Source organism: Labeo rohita, chromosome 20 (genome assembly GCF_022985175.1).
Source record: "Labeo rohita strain BAU-BD-2019 chromosome 20, IGBB_LRoh.1.0, whole genome shotgun sequence".
NCBI lineage: Eukaryota > Metazoa > Chordata > Actinopteri > Cypriniformes > Cyprinidae > Labeo > Labeo rohita.
Genome location: NC_066888.1, coordinates 25,060,694 through 25,074,772, shown reverse-complemented (window position 1 = coordinate 25,074,772; position 14,079 = coordinate 25,060,694). Strand labels below are relative to the sequence as shown.

At 34.7% G+C, this 14,079-nt stretch overlaps 2 protein-coding genes and 1 non-coding gene across 3 annotated transcripts in view; 1 reads left to right on the top strand and 2 right to left on the bottom strand.

Annotated features, from left to right (window-relative positions):
• Nucleotides 1-9,369, bottom strand: part of ift172 (intraflagellar transport 172) — a 38,426-nt gene extending 29,057 nt beyond the window's left edge. Inside the window, exons 1-16 of the mRNA XM_051138846.1 lie at nucleotides 9,193-9,369; nucleotides 8,763-8,906; nucleotides 8,523-8,635; nucleotides 8,398-8,437; nucleotides 8,248-8,313; nucleotides 8,075-8,154; nucleotides 6,565-6,652; nucleotides 6,238-6,452; nucleotides 6,027-6,150; nucleotides 5,629-5,724; nucleotides 5,346-5,507; nucleotides 4,867-4,920; nucleotides 4,602-4,705; nucleotides 3,139-3,224; nucleotides 1,910-2,022; nucleotides 1,656-1,823 (exon numbers count right to left, since the gene is read on the bottom strand). Of these exons, the coding sequence (XP_050994803.1) occupies nucleotides 1,656-1,823; nucleotides 1,910-2,022; nucleotides 3,139-3,224; nucleotides 4,602-4,705; nucleotides 4,867-4,920; nucleotides 5,346-5,507; nucleotides 5,629-5,724; nucleotides 6,027-6,150; nucleotides 6,238-6,452; nucleotides 6,565-6,652; nucleotides 8,075-8,154; nucleotides 8,248-8,313; nucleotides 8,398-8,437; nucleotides 8,523-8,635; nucleotides 8,763-8,906; nucleotides 9,193-9,231 (1,692 nt within the window). The 5' untranslated portion in view covers nucleotides 9,232-9,369. The remainder of the gene's footprint in view (nucleotides 1-1,655; nucleotides 1,824-1,909; nucleotides 2,023-3,138; nucleotides 3,225-4,601; nucleotides 4,706-4,866; nucleotides 4,921-5,345; nucleotides 5,508-5,628; nucleotides 5,725-6,026; nucleotides 6,151-6,237; nucleotides 6,453-6,564; nucleotides 6,653-8,074; nucleotides 8,155-8,247; nucleotides 8,314-8,397; nucleotides 8,438-8,522; nucleotides 8,636-8,762; nucleotides 8,907-9,192) is intronic.
• Nucleotides 9,370-9,520: 151 nt separating this feature from the next.
• trnaa-ugc (transfer RNA alanine (anticodon UGC)) lies at nucleotides 9,521-9,592 on the bottom strand. The gene has a single exon. It is a non-coding gene; the product is annotated as a tRNA-Ala (tRNA).
• Nucleotides 9,593-10,477: 885 nt separating this feature from the next.
• Nucleotides 10,478-13,189, top strand: si:dkey-221h15.4 (uncharacterized protein LOC563950 homolog). Its single transcript, XM_051139162.1, has 6 exons — nucleotides 10,478-11,002; nucleotides 11,954-12,088; nucleotides 12,209-12,308; nucleotides 12,392-12,536; nucleotides 12,624-12,749; nucleotides 12,932-13,189. The coding sequence occupies exons 1-6, from the start codon at nucleotides 10,637-10,639 to the stop codon at nucleotides 13,098-13,100; spliced, it is 1,041 nt and encodes a 346-aa protein (XP_050995119.1). The 5' UTR covers nucleotides 10,478-10,636; the 3' UTR covers nucleotides 13,101-13,189.
• Nucleotides 13,190-14,079: the final 890 nt, after the last annotated feature.

Genomic DNA, 14,079 nt, shown 5'->3' with positions numbered 1-14,079 from the left:
CGATTTTGAACTTCCAAAATGCAGTTTTAATGCAACTTCAAAGGGCTATAAATGATCCCAGCCAAGGAAGAAGGGTCTTATCTAGCGAAATGATTAGTCATTTTTGAAAAAAACTTATAATTTACATATCTTTTAACCTGAAAAATGCTTGCTTCGTCTAGCTCTGCATGAACTTTGTGTATTCCATTCAAGACAGCAAGGGTAGGTCGAAAAACTCCCATCTCATTTTCTTTTTCAACTTTACCTTTTTTGTAAAGGGCATTTGATCTTCTTTGCATGCTCACTTTGTAAACACTGGGTTGGTACTTCTGCAGCAATGTAGGATGATTTTTGAAGTTGGAGGAGAAAACGAGATGGAAGTTTTTTGACCTACACTAACTGTATTGAACCTGAATACACAGAGTCTACGCAGAGCTAAACGAGAGCTTTTGCGGTTAAAAAGGATATAAATTGTATTTTAGAAAGTAGTTTAGAACCAGTAGTTTTGCTAGATAAGACTGCTAGATAAGTTAAGAGCCCTTTAAACTGCATTTTGAAAGTTCAAACTCGGGGTCACCATAGAAGTCCACTATATGGAGAGAAATCCTGAAATGCTTTCCTTAAAAAAAAACTGAATCTCTTTTCAACTGAAGAAAGAAAGACATGAATATCTTGGATGACAAGGGGGTGAGTACATTATCTGTAAATTTTTGTTCTGGAAGTGAACTCCTGTAATTGATCAAAAGTAAAAGTAAAGACATTTGTTATGTTTCAAAGATGTTACAAGATTAAGCTTTGCTTTCACTGGAGTAAATTACATTTTAAAATACATTCAACAGAAAACAGTTATTTTAATTGTAATAGTATTTCACAATATTATCATTTTTATTACATATATGTATAAATGTAAATGTATAAATGTATTTTTAATCAAATTAATGCAGCCTGGGTGAAAATGGGTGAGACGTTCAAAAACTGTTTAAAAAAAAATCTTACCAACCTCATATTTTTGAATGGAAGTGTATATATATTAAGACATTTCCTGCATTTCAGACACTTAATTTAGATGTCTGAATCACAGTGATCCATTCTCTGCATTTCTTTTAGTGAATCAGGTGCTTAAAGGGATAATTCACCCATAAATGAAAATTCTGTCAATTACTCATCCTCATATCCTTTCAAACCCATAAGACCTTCATTTATCTTCAGAACACAAATTAAGATATTTTTGATGAAATCTGAGAGCTTTCTGACCCTGCATAGACAGCAACACTACAACTATTCAACAATTTCTTCAACAGATTTGCATTAGCAGCACCACACCCATGCAAAGAAATTGTTGAATAAAGTTGTTATTTTTGTTTTCTTTGAGCACAAAAAGTATTCTCGTAGCTTCGTAACATTACGGTTGAACCACTGATGTCATATGGACTATTTTAACAATGTCCTTACTACCTTTTTGGGCCTTGAACTTGTCAGTTGCGTTGCTGTCTATACAGGGTCAGAAAGCTCTTGGATTTCATCAAAAATATCTTAATTTGTGTTCAGAAGATGAACAAAGGGTTTGGAATGACAAATGAGTAATTAATGACAGAAATATTCATTTTTGGGTAAACTATCCCTTTAAATAGCATAGACAAGGCGCGCAAATAAAATCACTATTAATTTCAGCTCACCTTGAGGGGAAACATTGTGACCCTCTCCGGGCTGTCGATCGTGTACCAAACACACAGGTTTCCTCTATTCTGCGCCACAACTACATCACTACCCGGTACCCACTGAACATAAGGACAGAAACTCAGCATGGTGCTCTTCACACTACTCTCGATGTCATACAGGTGAAGCTGAATGTGGAGAAAGAGACAGAAGTGACAAATCATTCTCATTTTATCTGTGATTTTAGAGTTTAAATAATAACGTTCGCCCTTACCCGGAGTTTCTTGTCCCTAAAAAGCAGTTTACGGCCCGTTTCATTCAGCTCCAGCCAATCTATCTTGGAGTCATGGCTTATAGTGCCCAGATTATACCCACCCACCAGGTCCACTGAGAAAAACAGGAAGAGAAAGGGATTATGGGAGATGCATGCAGCAAATACCAGATGCAGATTCTTTTCTGTTGATCCAAGACCAGAATTAAAGCATTATGGTTAAAACTTTTAAACCGTAAGAGGCTTTTGGACAACGTTTTTTTTTAAAGAACGGATGAAGTATTTTCCATCCAAAAAATATTCTAGAACAACCAGAATGATAAAAATTTGGAGATGGTTGCCACGAACGTCACCGTACACACACTCGTACACAAAGACATGCAGCAAAAACGGAGGCACTGCCTTTCATACAGACCACGAACATCCGTGCCCTAACAAAAACAAATCAATGAGTCTTTCATGAATCACGTTCTGTGACGCTTCCCTGCATTTCTGGCTCTTTGTTCACAAATAACCATTCTGATGGGAAGCATCACTTATGGAGGAGGGCGAGGGGGGGAGAAGGAAAGGAAAAACACTTTCCAATTTGCACTTTCTGAACAGGTTTTAAGCACATGGATCAGTGAGGGGGAAAAGCACTCTGCTGTCTGTCAGAGGAAAATAAATTGGATGAAAGTTGTTTCTCATTTTCACCACCTGAAGAAGAAACAAGGCAAGCAGGACAGAGGGAGCATGCCAGGACTTAATTAGCACAGGAAGTGGTCAGAACCGTGGCAGATGGCTGGCGGTAGCTGGTGAAGGAGAGGGCCGTGACGACGACGCAGCAGGGCCGCCGTCTAATTGAAAGGTAATGTCCGAACCGGCTCAACGTCAACACACCTTCCGTATGTCCCTCAAATGATCCTCTCTCCATGGAATCATATAACAGGTCATATGGAGAAGGTGTTCCATTTAGAGCGGAAACAGATGATTATGCAATCAATACCACAGATGACGTTGTTCCATTAAGCTGTTGATCACAACAGTCTGAGACTCCTTTGTGAGCTAGTGTGATTATAATTCCATATAATTTAGTGCATTATTGCATTCAATCAATTGGCTAAATGTCTAAAACAATCTTTAAATCACCCAGGATGTGCAAAACTCAGCTATAAGAGCAGGAAGACGTGATGAATCTAAACTTTCAAAATTTTGTAAATAATAAAGAGAGAGTATCCTAGGCAATAACTCACCAATAGCAATGGTTTTTATGTCAATCAGGTAAGCCAACTTTTTGTTGTCCTCCACTCCCCTCTGCTTTCTCTCATTCAGACGCACACTGCAAACACAAACACACAAACCGAGGAATAAACACTTCCTGTGGGTGCTGAGGGACCTGTCAGTGCTCCATCAAGAGGAACCAAGCACCACGTTCTGACAGCACCTGACAGGCTTTATACATAAATGCTGATTTGTGATGACTAGGTCTGCTCACTAAGAGTCAGCCAGAATGACAGTACCAGGATAACTGGGAAATCAAAGGTAAATTACACCATCTAGTGGTCAGTGTTAGACATGACTTTTTTTAATGGGCCTTTAATGTATCCATATTTTTAATGTTTTATTAAATAGAAATTATTTATTGGAAAAGGAATATATATACACTACCAGTAAAAAGTTTTTGAACAGCAAGATTTTTAATGTTTTTTGAAGAATTCTTTTCTACTCATCAAGCCTGCATTTTTTGATCCAAAATACAGCAAAAGTAGTAATATTGTGAAATATTTTTACTATTTAAAATAACTGATTTCTATTTAAATATATTATATAACTATATTATATTATAATTTTTTCTTGTGATCAAAGCTCAATTTTCAGCATCATTACTCCAGTCTTCAGTGTCACGTGAACATTCAGAAATCATTCTAATTTACTGATTGACTGTTCAAGAAACATTTTATTATTATTATTATTATTATTATTATTATTATCAATTTTTAAGAATTTTTGGATGAATAGAAAAATCCAAAAATATTTTGTAACATTATACGCTACACCATTCAATAGCTTGCAGTCAGTATAATTTTGGGGGGTAGGGGGGATTATAGAAATATTTTATTTATTTTTTATTTTATTTTATTTTATTTAGTTTCTAAGCTTATTTAGCTTATTTAGCTTTTTTATTTCAGATAAATGCTGCTCTTCTGAACTTTCTATTCATCCAAGAAACCTGACCGAATTTTACTCAGCTGTTTTTAACAGAAAAATAATAATAAATGTTTTTCTGAGCAGCTAATCAATATACTAGAATGATTTCTGAAGGATCATGTGACTTGAGTATAATGCTAAAAATTCAGATTTGAAATCACAGGAAGAAATTATATTTGAAAATATATTCAAATAGAAAACAGTTATTTTAAATAGTAAAAATATTTCAAAATTGTAGAGCTTTTGCTGTATTTTGGATCAAATTAATGCTGGCTTGGTAAGCAATAGAGACTTCTTTAAGAAGATATTCATTTCATTTATAATAACATTTTTAATAGGAAAAGTCATTACAAAGGCAAAGAAGATTTTTTTTTTTTTTTTTTTTTTTTTTGATGAATAATTGTAAAAACAAATGTAGCTATAAAAAAAAAGTAAATCATTTTGAAGTTACTTTGCCATGGCTTTTAAAATGGCTTTTGCATTCCAAAGTAATTTCAAAATAGCAGACCTGATGAGGTGTGGGTTCATAAACTCTGTCCGAACAGATCCCAGGATTTCATTGCTTCCGTATTCCACCAGCGCCAACTCTCCAGCATTGAAAATCATGCACACCTACCCAGAAATATAGCAATTTACAATTAGACAGCAATGACTTTAATTATATCAGCCAGGTTTCATGAATCATTAAACCCAGTTGTTTTCCCTTTGCACCATTCTCATAAATGACTGAGGCATTTTAATAACACGCAATAACACAATAAAAAACACTGTACCGTTTCATTTTCAAAGAAAAACTTTTCATTTCCCCCGGACCCCTGCCACGCCACCTGTAATGGGAGAGTGATGTTGTTTACTAAAGTACAACATGGTCATCAACTTTTGCTTTCCACTACATTACACAGAAAGAAGCAGAGGCAGAGAGACACCACAGCCAAGGCCCTTCACTATTATCCTGTTTGTCACACTGAACTTTCTTCCAACTCCCATAAGAGCACTTTGGAAACTCAATTAAACATGGATTAACACAGTGAACCATGACAGCCCTTGAACTTTTAATTAGACATTTTAAACCTTGGTCCACCCGATGGAGGCACTGAATCTGTTGCAATATGAGAAAACTTGTCCAGAGACATTAAATACAGACTGTTTTATCTAAACAGAGACTTTATTATAGACTGAACGATCAAGAATTGCACAAAGAAGAAATAAAGCAACTGTAAATAATCAAACAAGTCCAAACTAGACATCCTACCTCACTTAATTTGTTGGATACAAGGTCTCCCAGCAGCAGTGTGTCAGAGGTGTGAGCCACAAGATATCGATCCTTCCCCATGACTTTCACCTCATCTATCTCATAACCATACTGAGATTTCAGCACCACTCGTGTGCCAGTGGACAGATTCTTCACAATCACCTAGGAGGATTTTAAGAAACAAAGTTTTAGAACATCCAGTTTGTAGAATGCAAACAAAATTCAGAATAAGAATCACTTCAGAAATGAATGCAAATGTGCACTGTAAATATCTATTGCTCACTTGACTGAGTCCAACGTATGTCATCTCAAATTTGTTCTTGTAAATACTCCTCCGAAGACAGCAGTCAAACAACTCGACTCCTCCACATAGTGTGCCCTGCATTTTAGAGATGCAATTAGGCATCATCTTCAGTTGCACAAAGTGGCAATGCTGCACCTCAACATCACTGACCCACTGTTTCTTTTGTTTTTGTGGTCCCACTTATATCTTTGTAATTGAAAACATCTTGCGGACAAACTTACGAGCAGAAGTGTATATGTGGGATTTTGTATATTTTCAGGATTAGTGTGCCAACAGAAAACTTTGCTTTAGTGTGCACAGGTTTCTATACATAAACAGAATAAAGACCATCTGAAAAACATTTTGAAATCTTTATGAAATTGGTCATCCAGACTGACCACAGAAAGTCGAGAGCCATCTTTCTTCCAGGACAGAGCTGTGATGGTGTACAGGTTTGGAATCTCTTTGGGAGAAGCTTCATCCCATGTGCCTTTTCGAGGACTCCAACTGAAAACTCGCAACCTGAAGAAAAACAATTTTGCATAAGAGATGCATCATGACATTGGCAAAATATTTTTGTTTTCTGTTTAATGTGTTCAGCTTTCTCACCTGTCGTAGCTTCCCACGACTATGGACTGGCCACTGGGACTAGATGCTGCAACTGTGAATTCCTTTTCGGAGCGATCTCGGCTGTAGTCGAATGTCTGAAGTATGTGGCCCTCTCTTCCATATGCCACAATCTTCTTATCGCATCCAGCCACAATAATACTGTTGGTGCCCCATGCCAGGGCATACGGTGGGCATGCATGAGTCAACAGTTTGCCCTTTAAACAATCAGAGCAAATGCACATTAAATAATCAGTCATTTAAGCACATGCAGAAAAAAAAAAAAAAAAAAATTATTTAATTATGGATGTTATGTTTTAAATACATTACCTGAGATTCTCCAGATCCTTCATCATCAAAGAAGTAGCGAACAACTGTTCCATCTGCATGACCCGAGAGGATTCCCTTCCCTGAGACACTGGGGAAATGGATCAAGGAAGATAAACAGTGTTATACCGAAATTACTAAAACTGAAATAAATTATACACTACCAGTCAAAAGTTTTTGAACAGTAATATTTTTAATGTTTTTTAAAGAATTCTCTTCTGTTTACCAAGTCTGCATTTATTTGACCTAAAATACAGCAAAAGCATATTGTGAAATAATTTTAATAGTTAAAATAACTGCCTTCTATTTAAATATATTTTAAAATGTAATTTATTTCTGTGATCAAAACTAAATTTTCAGCATCATTACTCCAGTCTTTAGTGTCACATGATCCTATTGTAATATGCTGATTTGCTGTTCAAGAAACATTTTATTATTATTATCATAGTTAAGTCATTTTTTTCAGGATTCTTTGATAAATAGAAAGATCCAAAGATCACCAATTATCTGAAATAAAAAAAACTTTTGTAACATTATATAATATAACCTTAAAAAACTTTGGAGTATAATTTATTTTATTTTTTATTTTTTTGGCAAGGATGCTTCAAATTGATCAAAAGTAATGATAAAGACATTTATAATGTTACAAAAGATTCCCATTTCACATAAATGCTGTTCTTCTCAACTTTCTATTCATCAGAGAAACTTGAAAAAATTACTGTTATTATTATGTTTTCAACATAATAATAATAGTAATAGTAATAATAAATTATATTTGAGCAACAAATCAGAACATTGGAATTATTTCAGAAGGATCATGTGACTGGAATAATGATGCTAAAAATTTAGCTTTGAAATCACAGGAATAAATTACCATTTAAAATATATTCAAATAGAAAACAGTTAGTTAAAATATTAAAAATATTTCAAAATTTTACTGTTTTTGCTGTACTTTGGATCAAATAAATGAATGCTTGGTAAGCAGAAGAGATGTTTTTAAAAACATAAAATATCTGGTCCCACTTTATATCTGGCCTTAACTACTGTGTAGTTACATTTAAATTAATTGTTTGGTACAATGGACTTATTGTGTACATACATGTTTTACATTGTACTTATATTTTTAAAAATACCTTTATGTAATTACACCTGTAATTAATTTCTGTAATTACATTTATAATCACACTGTTGACCCATCCCTTAAACCTACCCATACCACCAAACTTGTCCCTAACCTTACCCATATCCCACCTTAATAGAAGCAAAAGTGTTTTGCAATACAATATGACCACAATATGTACATTGTACATATTTTTTATGTAAGTACATAGTGGTAAAGGCCACAAAATATAAAGTGTGACCAAAAATCTTACTGTTTAAAAACTTTTGACTGGTAGTGTAGCTAATAGCTATATAAAAATACAACAATAAACCAAATACAACAAAAACAAACCAAAAAAGGGTGTTTGGACAAAGACACATGCATTATAGGGTCAAGATTTGAAATACATACTTTGTCGTTAGTGAGACAACATACGAGTCTGTTCCATAGATCGTGGAGGATTTGCTTGTTTTTGTATTGGCTTGTCGAACCTGCATTTGACATGCAACAGTCACAAAATTAGTATTTACAAAACAGGAAATTCATCTTAAAGGTGCAAAGCAGAGAAAATATGCCACACTTACTTTTCCCTCCGCTAGTCCAAATATTATTGCATGCTCTGTCAGCCAAACCAGACATGTTACAGCACTCTATAGAACAAAAATTAAGTTAATGCACAAAATATATGGAACTTCTACCTAATAACGTATCATATTTATCATCAAAATACTTACTGTTTGAACAAATTTGTTGCAGATCACCTTTTTATCTCCCCTGGGATATAAAACATTGTATTATAAATAAAAAATGATTCAGTAATACAAATTATGGTTGTATGTAAGAATTCTGAGATACTTACCACTCCTCCCCAATTTTGTAAACAAATATGATGTTGTCTGTTTGAGCAACTGCTATCTTGGTTGAATCGGGGGAAAATGCCATGGACTTGACCACATAGGTTTTCTTTCCATACTGCAACAAGTTACAAAGTCATAAGTTCATACTTAAATAGCTTTTCCTGACGTACTACGAAATCACATATAGCATTGGCAGAATACAACATTTATTTTGAATATTCAATAATTTACTGATAACTTACTTTGGGGTCTGCAGGCTTTGTAGTAAATCTGTCTCTTTTTTCTCCCTGCTCATCATACAGTATAACCACTCTGTCAATGGTGCACACTGCAAACTTTGCATTGTTAGGAGCCCAAGCCATACAGGTGACTTTAGCAGCTCCATCCTGAACAAAAGACATTACAGACAGATTAGACATGTTACATTATAAATATGTTCAATGCATATCTGAGTCGCTTGCTGAGATTTAAATAACATTCGGAATGTGATTTCTACTGTTTCTTTGCACAGCGTAAATGCATGAAATATACTCTGAAATCTGGCAAGGTAAATAAGCATCCTAGTGTCGCTAAGCGCTAAGAAGCGTTATCATGCCTACAGATAGCGGACTGCCAAGAGCTAGTTAGTGCTAGTTAGCTAGCGTCGCCAAATAACATGGAAAAAAGATTTACCTGAGGAGTTAGAAGAGTCTTCAGATACTTTAGCTGCATGCTTCACGTTTATAAAAGATTCGGCGGAGTTACACGGACGTATTTGTTGATAATGCCATGTTATGGGTTAATAGTTGTCAGGCTGCAGACATTTTGGTAAACATAGCCTTCTCCCTGGTTACCGTCACCAAGGAAAGAACGTATGACGTCGTTACGTAGAATGACACAAGGCGTGTTTGTATTGTTCAGTGCAGTTCTTTTTTCGAATATGTTTTTTTATCAAAAATACTTTATGATGACAGCGTTTAAGAAGGATATATTACGATTAAAAAAAAAATTAAAACGTTCCTGGAGATGCCGGGGATTGAACCCGGGGCCTCATACATGCAAAGCATGCGCTCTACCACTGAGCTACATCCCCTTCCTGTTTCACTATGTGTTTGGAGGAGTATTTAAACACACAGTACATGATCTAGTATCAATTTCTTCTTTTTGTATGCGTATGTGCACACACATCCCTTAAAATTAACCATGGTATTACAACTACTACAAAAAAGGTTACTGTAGTTAAAAAATGATAACAACCACAAATTAATCATGGTTTTGCTACACTTACCATGGGTTAACCGTGGAATTTGTAGTAAAACTGATGGTAAGTTAATCATCAGTCCGCCAAAAAACATGGTTCCTACACTTTTACTATAAAAAACCATGGTTGATTTTCTTAAGGGATATTAATAAAGTATCATGCAAATAACGCCATTAGTTTTAATACAGACATTTAATAGTCACATAAATGAGACCCTGGACCACAATTTTCAAAAATGTGAATATAATTTGAATTTTGAAAAGTTGAATACAAAAGCTTTCCATTGATGTATGGTTTGTTAGGACAGGACAATATTTAGATACAACTATTTGAAAATCTGGAATCTGAGGGTGCAAAATTTCAAAATATTGAGAAAATCACCTTTAAAGATGAAAAATGAAGTCCTTAGCAATGCATATTACTAATAAAAAAGTTTTGATATTTTTACGGTAGTAAATTCACAAAATATCCTCATGGAACATGATCTTATGATCCTAATGATTTTTGGCATAAAAGAAAAAAATCATTTTGGACCCACACAATGTATTTTTGGTTATTGCTAGAAATATACCCGTGCTACTTATGACTGGTTTTGTGGTCCAGGGTCACAAATAATTCCTTATAACATCATCATGACATCAAACTGTGGCCACATGCTGCAATAGCAACATCTAAAATTAACTACACTAACATAGCCTACTCTAGGTGACAGGTCAAACAAACACCATTGTGACTGGAAACTAACAGATGGGGGACTCTGACACATACAGAACCGCAAGAACAAGCTGTACCTGAGGAGACGAACCACCAAAACAGCTATGTGAAAACACACATGAAGAAGGAATAATTAGCTGCTGTGCCCTCCAGACCAGAGACATGCATAACCAAGTTACTAAAAGTTTTGATAGGGTATTGCACAGCCTCTGGTTCATAAAAGAAATTTTTGAGCTCATTCTTGGAGCCGTCTTTTACTTTTTTGAAGCCTTTGTTCGACTCTTTATTCCGCATTGCAAGAAAGATGTTGAGGGAGAGATAGTCTTAGTGACTGGAGCTGCAAATGGGATTGGAAAACTGATTGCCAAAGAACTTGGCCACCATGGAGCAACATTAGTCCTATGGGATATCAACTCGGAGGCACTGGACAAGACCGCCAAAGAATTCAAACAAATACTGGATGTGCGTGTGTATGCCTACACCTGTGACTGCAGCAGAAGAAGTGATGTCTACAAAGTTGCTGAACTGGTAAATAATTCATAATTAATAAATAAATAATTGCCAGCACTATATACAGCTCAAAATAATAAGTCGAAAGTTTACATACACCTTGCAGAATCTGCAAAATGTTAATTATTTTACCAAAATAAGAGGATCATACATGTTATTTTTTATACGCTTGATTCTTAATACTGCGTTATTACCCAAATGATCCACAGCTGTGTTTTTTCTGCAGTTTTTCAGAAAAAGTTTTTCAGCATTTTTGTGTACCTGAACCCTTTTCATCAATGACTGTATAATTTTGAGATCCATCTTTTCACACTGAGGACAATGGATGCTCCACACTGATGCTCCAGAAGGAAACATGATGCATTAAGAGCCAGGGGTGAAAACTTTTGTCATTTGAAGATCAGCGTAAATTTAACTTATTTTGTCGTCTGGTATACATTTAAGTATCTTCTGTAGCTTCTGAAGGGCAGTACTAAATGAAAAAAAATATATTTAGGCAAAAAAAGGAAAATATACACATCTTCATTCTGTCAAAAGTTTACACCCCTGGCTTTTAATGCGTCACGTTTCCTTCTGAAGCATCAGTGAGTGTTTGAACCTTCTGTATTAGCTGCATGTGAGTCCTTCAGTTGTCCTCAGTGTGAAAAGATGGATCTCAAAATCATACAGTCATTGTTGGAAAGGGTTCAAATACACTAAAATGCTGAAAATGAGTCATTTTTATAAACTCTTGTGGACTATATGTAAAAATCTTTCATGTGATATACCTTATTTAGGTCATTACTAAATAAAAAAAAATAACATGGATTTTGTATGATCCCTCTTATTTTGGTAAAGTAATTAACATTTTGCAGATTCTGCAAGGTGTATGTAAACTTTTGACTTCAACTGCATTTCATATTATATATGAAGGGGTGAATATGAAAGTGGATTTCCAGACATTTTCATGTAGCTAAAACATTTCAACAGGTAAAAAGGGAGGTTGGAGATGTGTCAGTCTTGGTGAATAATGCAGGCATGGTAACAGGCAAATACAGTTTCATTGAAGCCCCTGACAGTCTGGTGGATAGAACACTAAGGGTCAATGTTGCTGCTCATTTCTGGGTAAGGAAAAACAACACAGTGTTTTCTTCATAGCGTACATTCCTTATACCTCTGTTTTTATGTTATGGGAACAGTGAGCTTACTATTATCTCAAAAGCTTCCTGATATCTGAATTCACAGACTTACAAGGCATTCCTCCCGGCTATGTTGCAACGAAACCATGGGCATCTGGTCTGTGTGGCAAGCCATGGAGGATTGTTTGCAATGAATGGCCTTGCAGGTACAGTCATAGAGGGATTTCAGACACACTGTGTGAAACTAAATCATGAATATATAAGGATTGCTAACACGTTTTATCCACAGACTACTGTGCGAGCAAGTCTGCAGCAGTGAGCTTTGCAGAATCTATTGCGCTGGAGCTGCTTGTCCTTAAAAAGGAAGGAATCAAAACAACAATAGTGTGTCCCTATCTAATAAATACAGAAATGTTTCGGGGATGTCAAACAAAGTAAGTCAGTATGGTTTCCATATGAAACCTGAGTAGAGATTTGTGCTCTTGGTCATGCATTAACATTGAGATTCTACTTCTGCTAAGGAGACCGTCCTTTCTTCCAATCTTGGATCAGAGATATGCAGCAAAACAGATTGTGGATGCAATACTACAGGAAAAGATGTATTTGCTGTTACCCTCAAGTCTACATTTCTTGATGGCACTTAAGAGGTATTTTGGGCCTCTAAATGCTTGTGATTGTAGATTTAAATTCTGCTTTTTGATCTCAATGCCTTTGGTCAACAATTAATGATAAAATAATTGATTGTACTGAATTTAAAACTAAAATATTCCACTAAACTGATGGACAAGATCTAATTTAGCCACATCATTAACTTGACTTGTTCTTGTAGTCTTATGCCTGCCAAACTAGGCATCATCTTTATGAACTTCATTGGTGGGATGGATCTGATGGATCACTTCAGAGGGGTTCCTGTACCCATCATCAGCTACAAAAAGCCTCAGCGCCAACGAAATGACAGTGTCAGTGATCCACAAAGCACTCTTATCTATTACAACTAGCAAAAACAGTGTAAATCACCAGTGAGCTCAAACATATGAGTAATATCAGACTGTTTAAGTGTGAAATACAGAACTGTGAATAAATAATTTTTTTTTTTTTTTCTGTGGGGTTCATTTGTCTTCTCAAATTCAATAGCAAATTAAAAAAATCCATATATATGTTTCATATGTACACTACCAGTCAAAAGTTTTTGAACAGTGAGGTTAAGAAGATTAAGAAGTTTTGAACAGCAAGAAGTCTCTTCTGCTTACCAAGCCTGCATTTATTTGATCTGAAGTACAGAAAAAACAGTACAATTTTGAAATATTTTTACTATTTAAAATAACTGTTTTCTGTTTGAATTCTTTCTATTCCATTTGAATTTTAAAATTTAGAATTTTTAGCATTATTACTCCAGTCACATGATCCTTCAGAAATCATTCTAATATTCTGATTTGCTGTTCCAAAAAAACATTTATTATTATTATGTTGAAAACAGCTGAGTAGAATATTTTTCAGGTTTCTTTGATGCAGCGAAAGTTCAGAAGAAAACAGCATTTATCTGAAATAGAAATATTTGTAACATTACAAATGTCTTTATCATCACTTTTGATCAATCAAGAGCAAAATAAAAAAAATCCTTGCTAAACAAAAGTAAAAAAGAAAGAAAAAAAATATTAGAATGATTTGTGAAAGATCATGTGACACTGAAGACTGGAGTAATGATGCTGAAAATGTAGGAATAAATTATATTTTAAAATATATTCAAATATAAGCAGTTACTTTAAATAGAAAAATATTTTGCAATATTGCTGCTTTTGGTTATAAATATACAATATAATTTCTATATTTTTGGAGCATCCTATGTGAGACTTATATACAGGTAAAAATACACCAGGATATTATTTTTGTAATTTATTATTCATTTGTTAATCAAAAATGTCAAGAAAATTTAAAAAAAACACTTCATTGCGATTTTTATGAATGAAACCAAGAGCA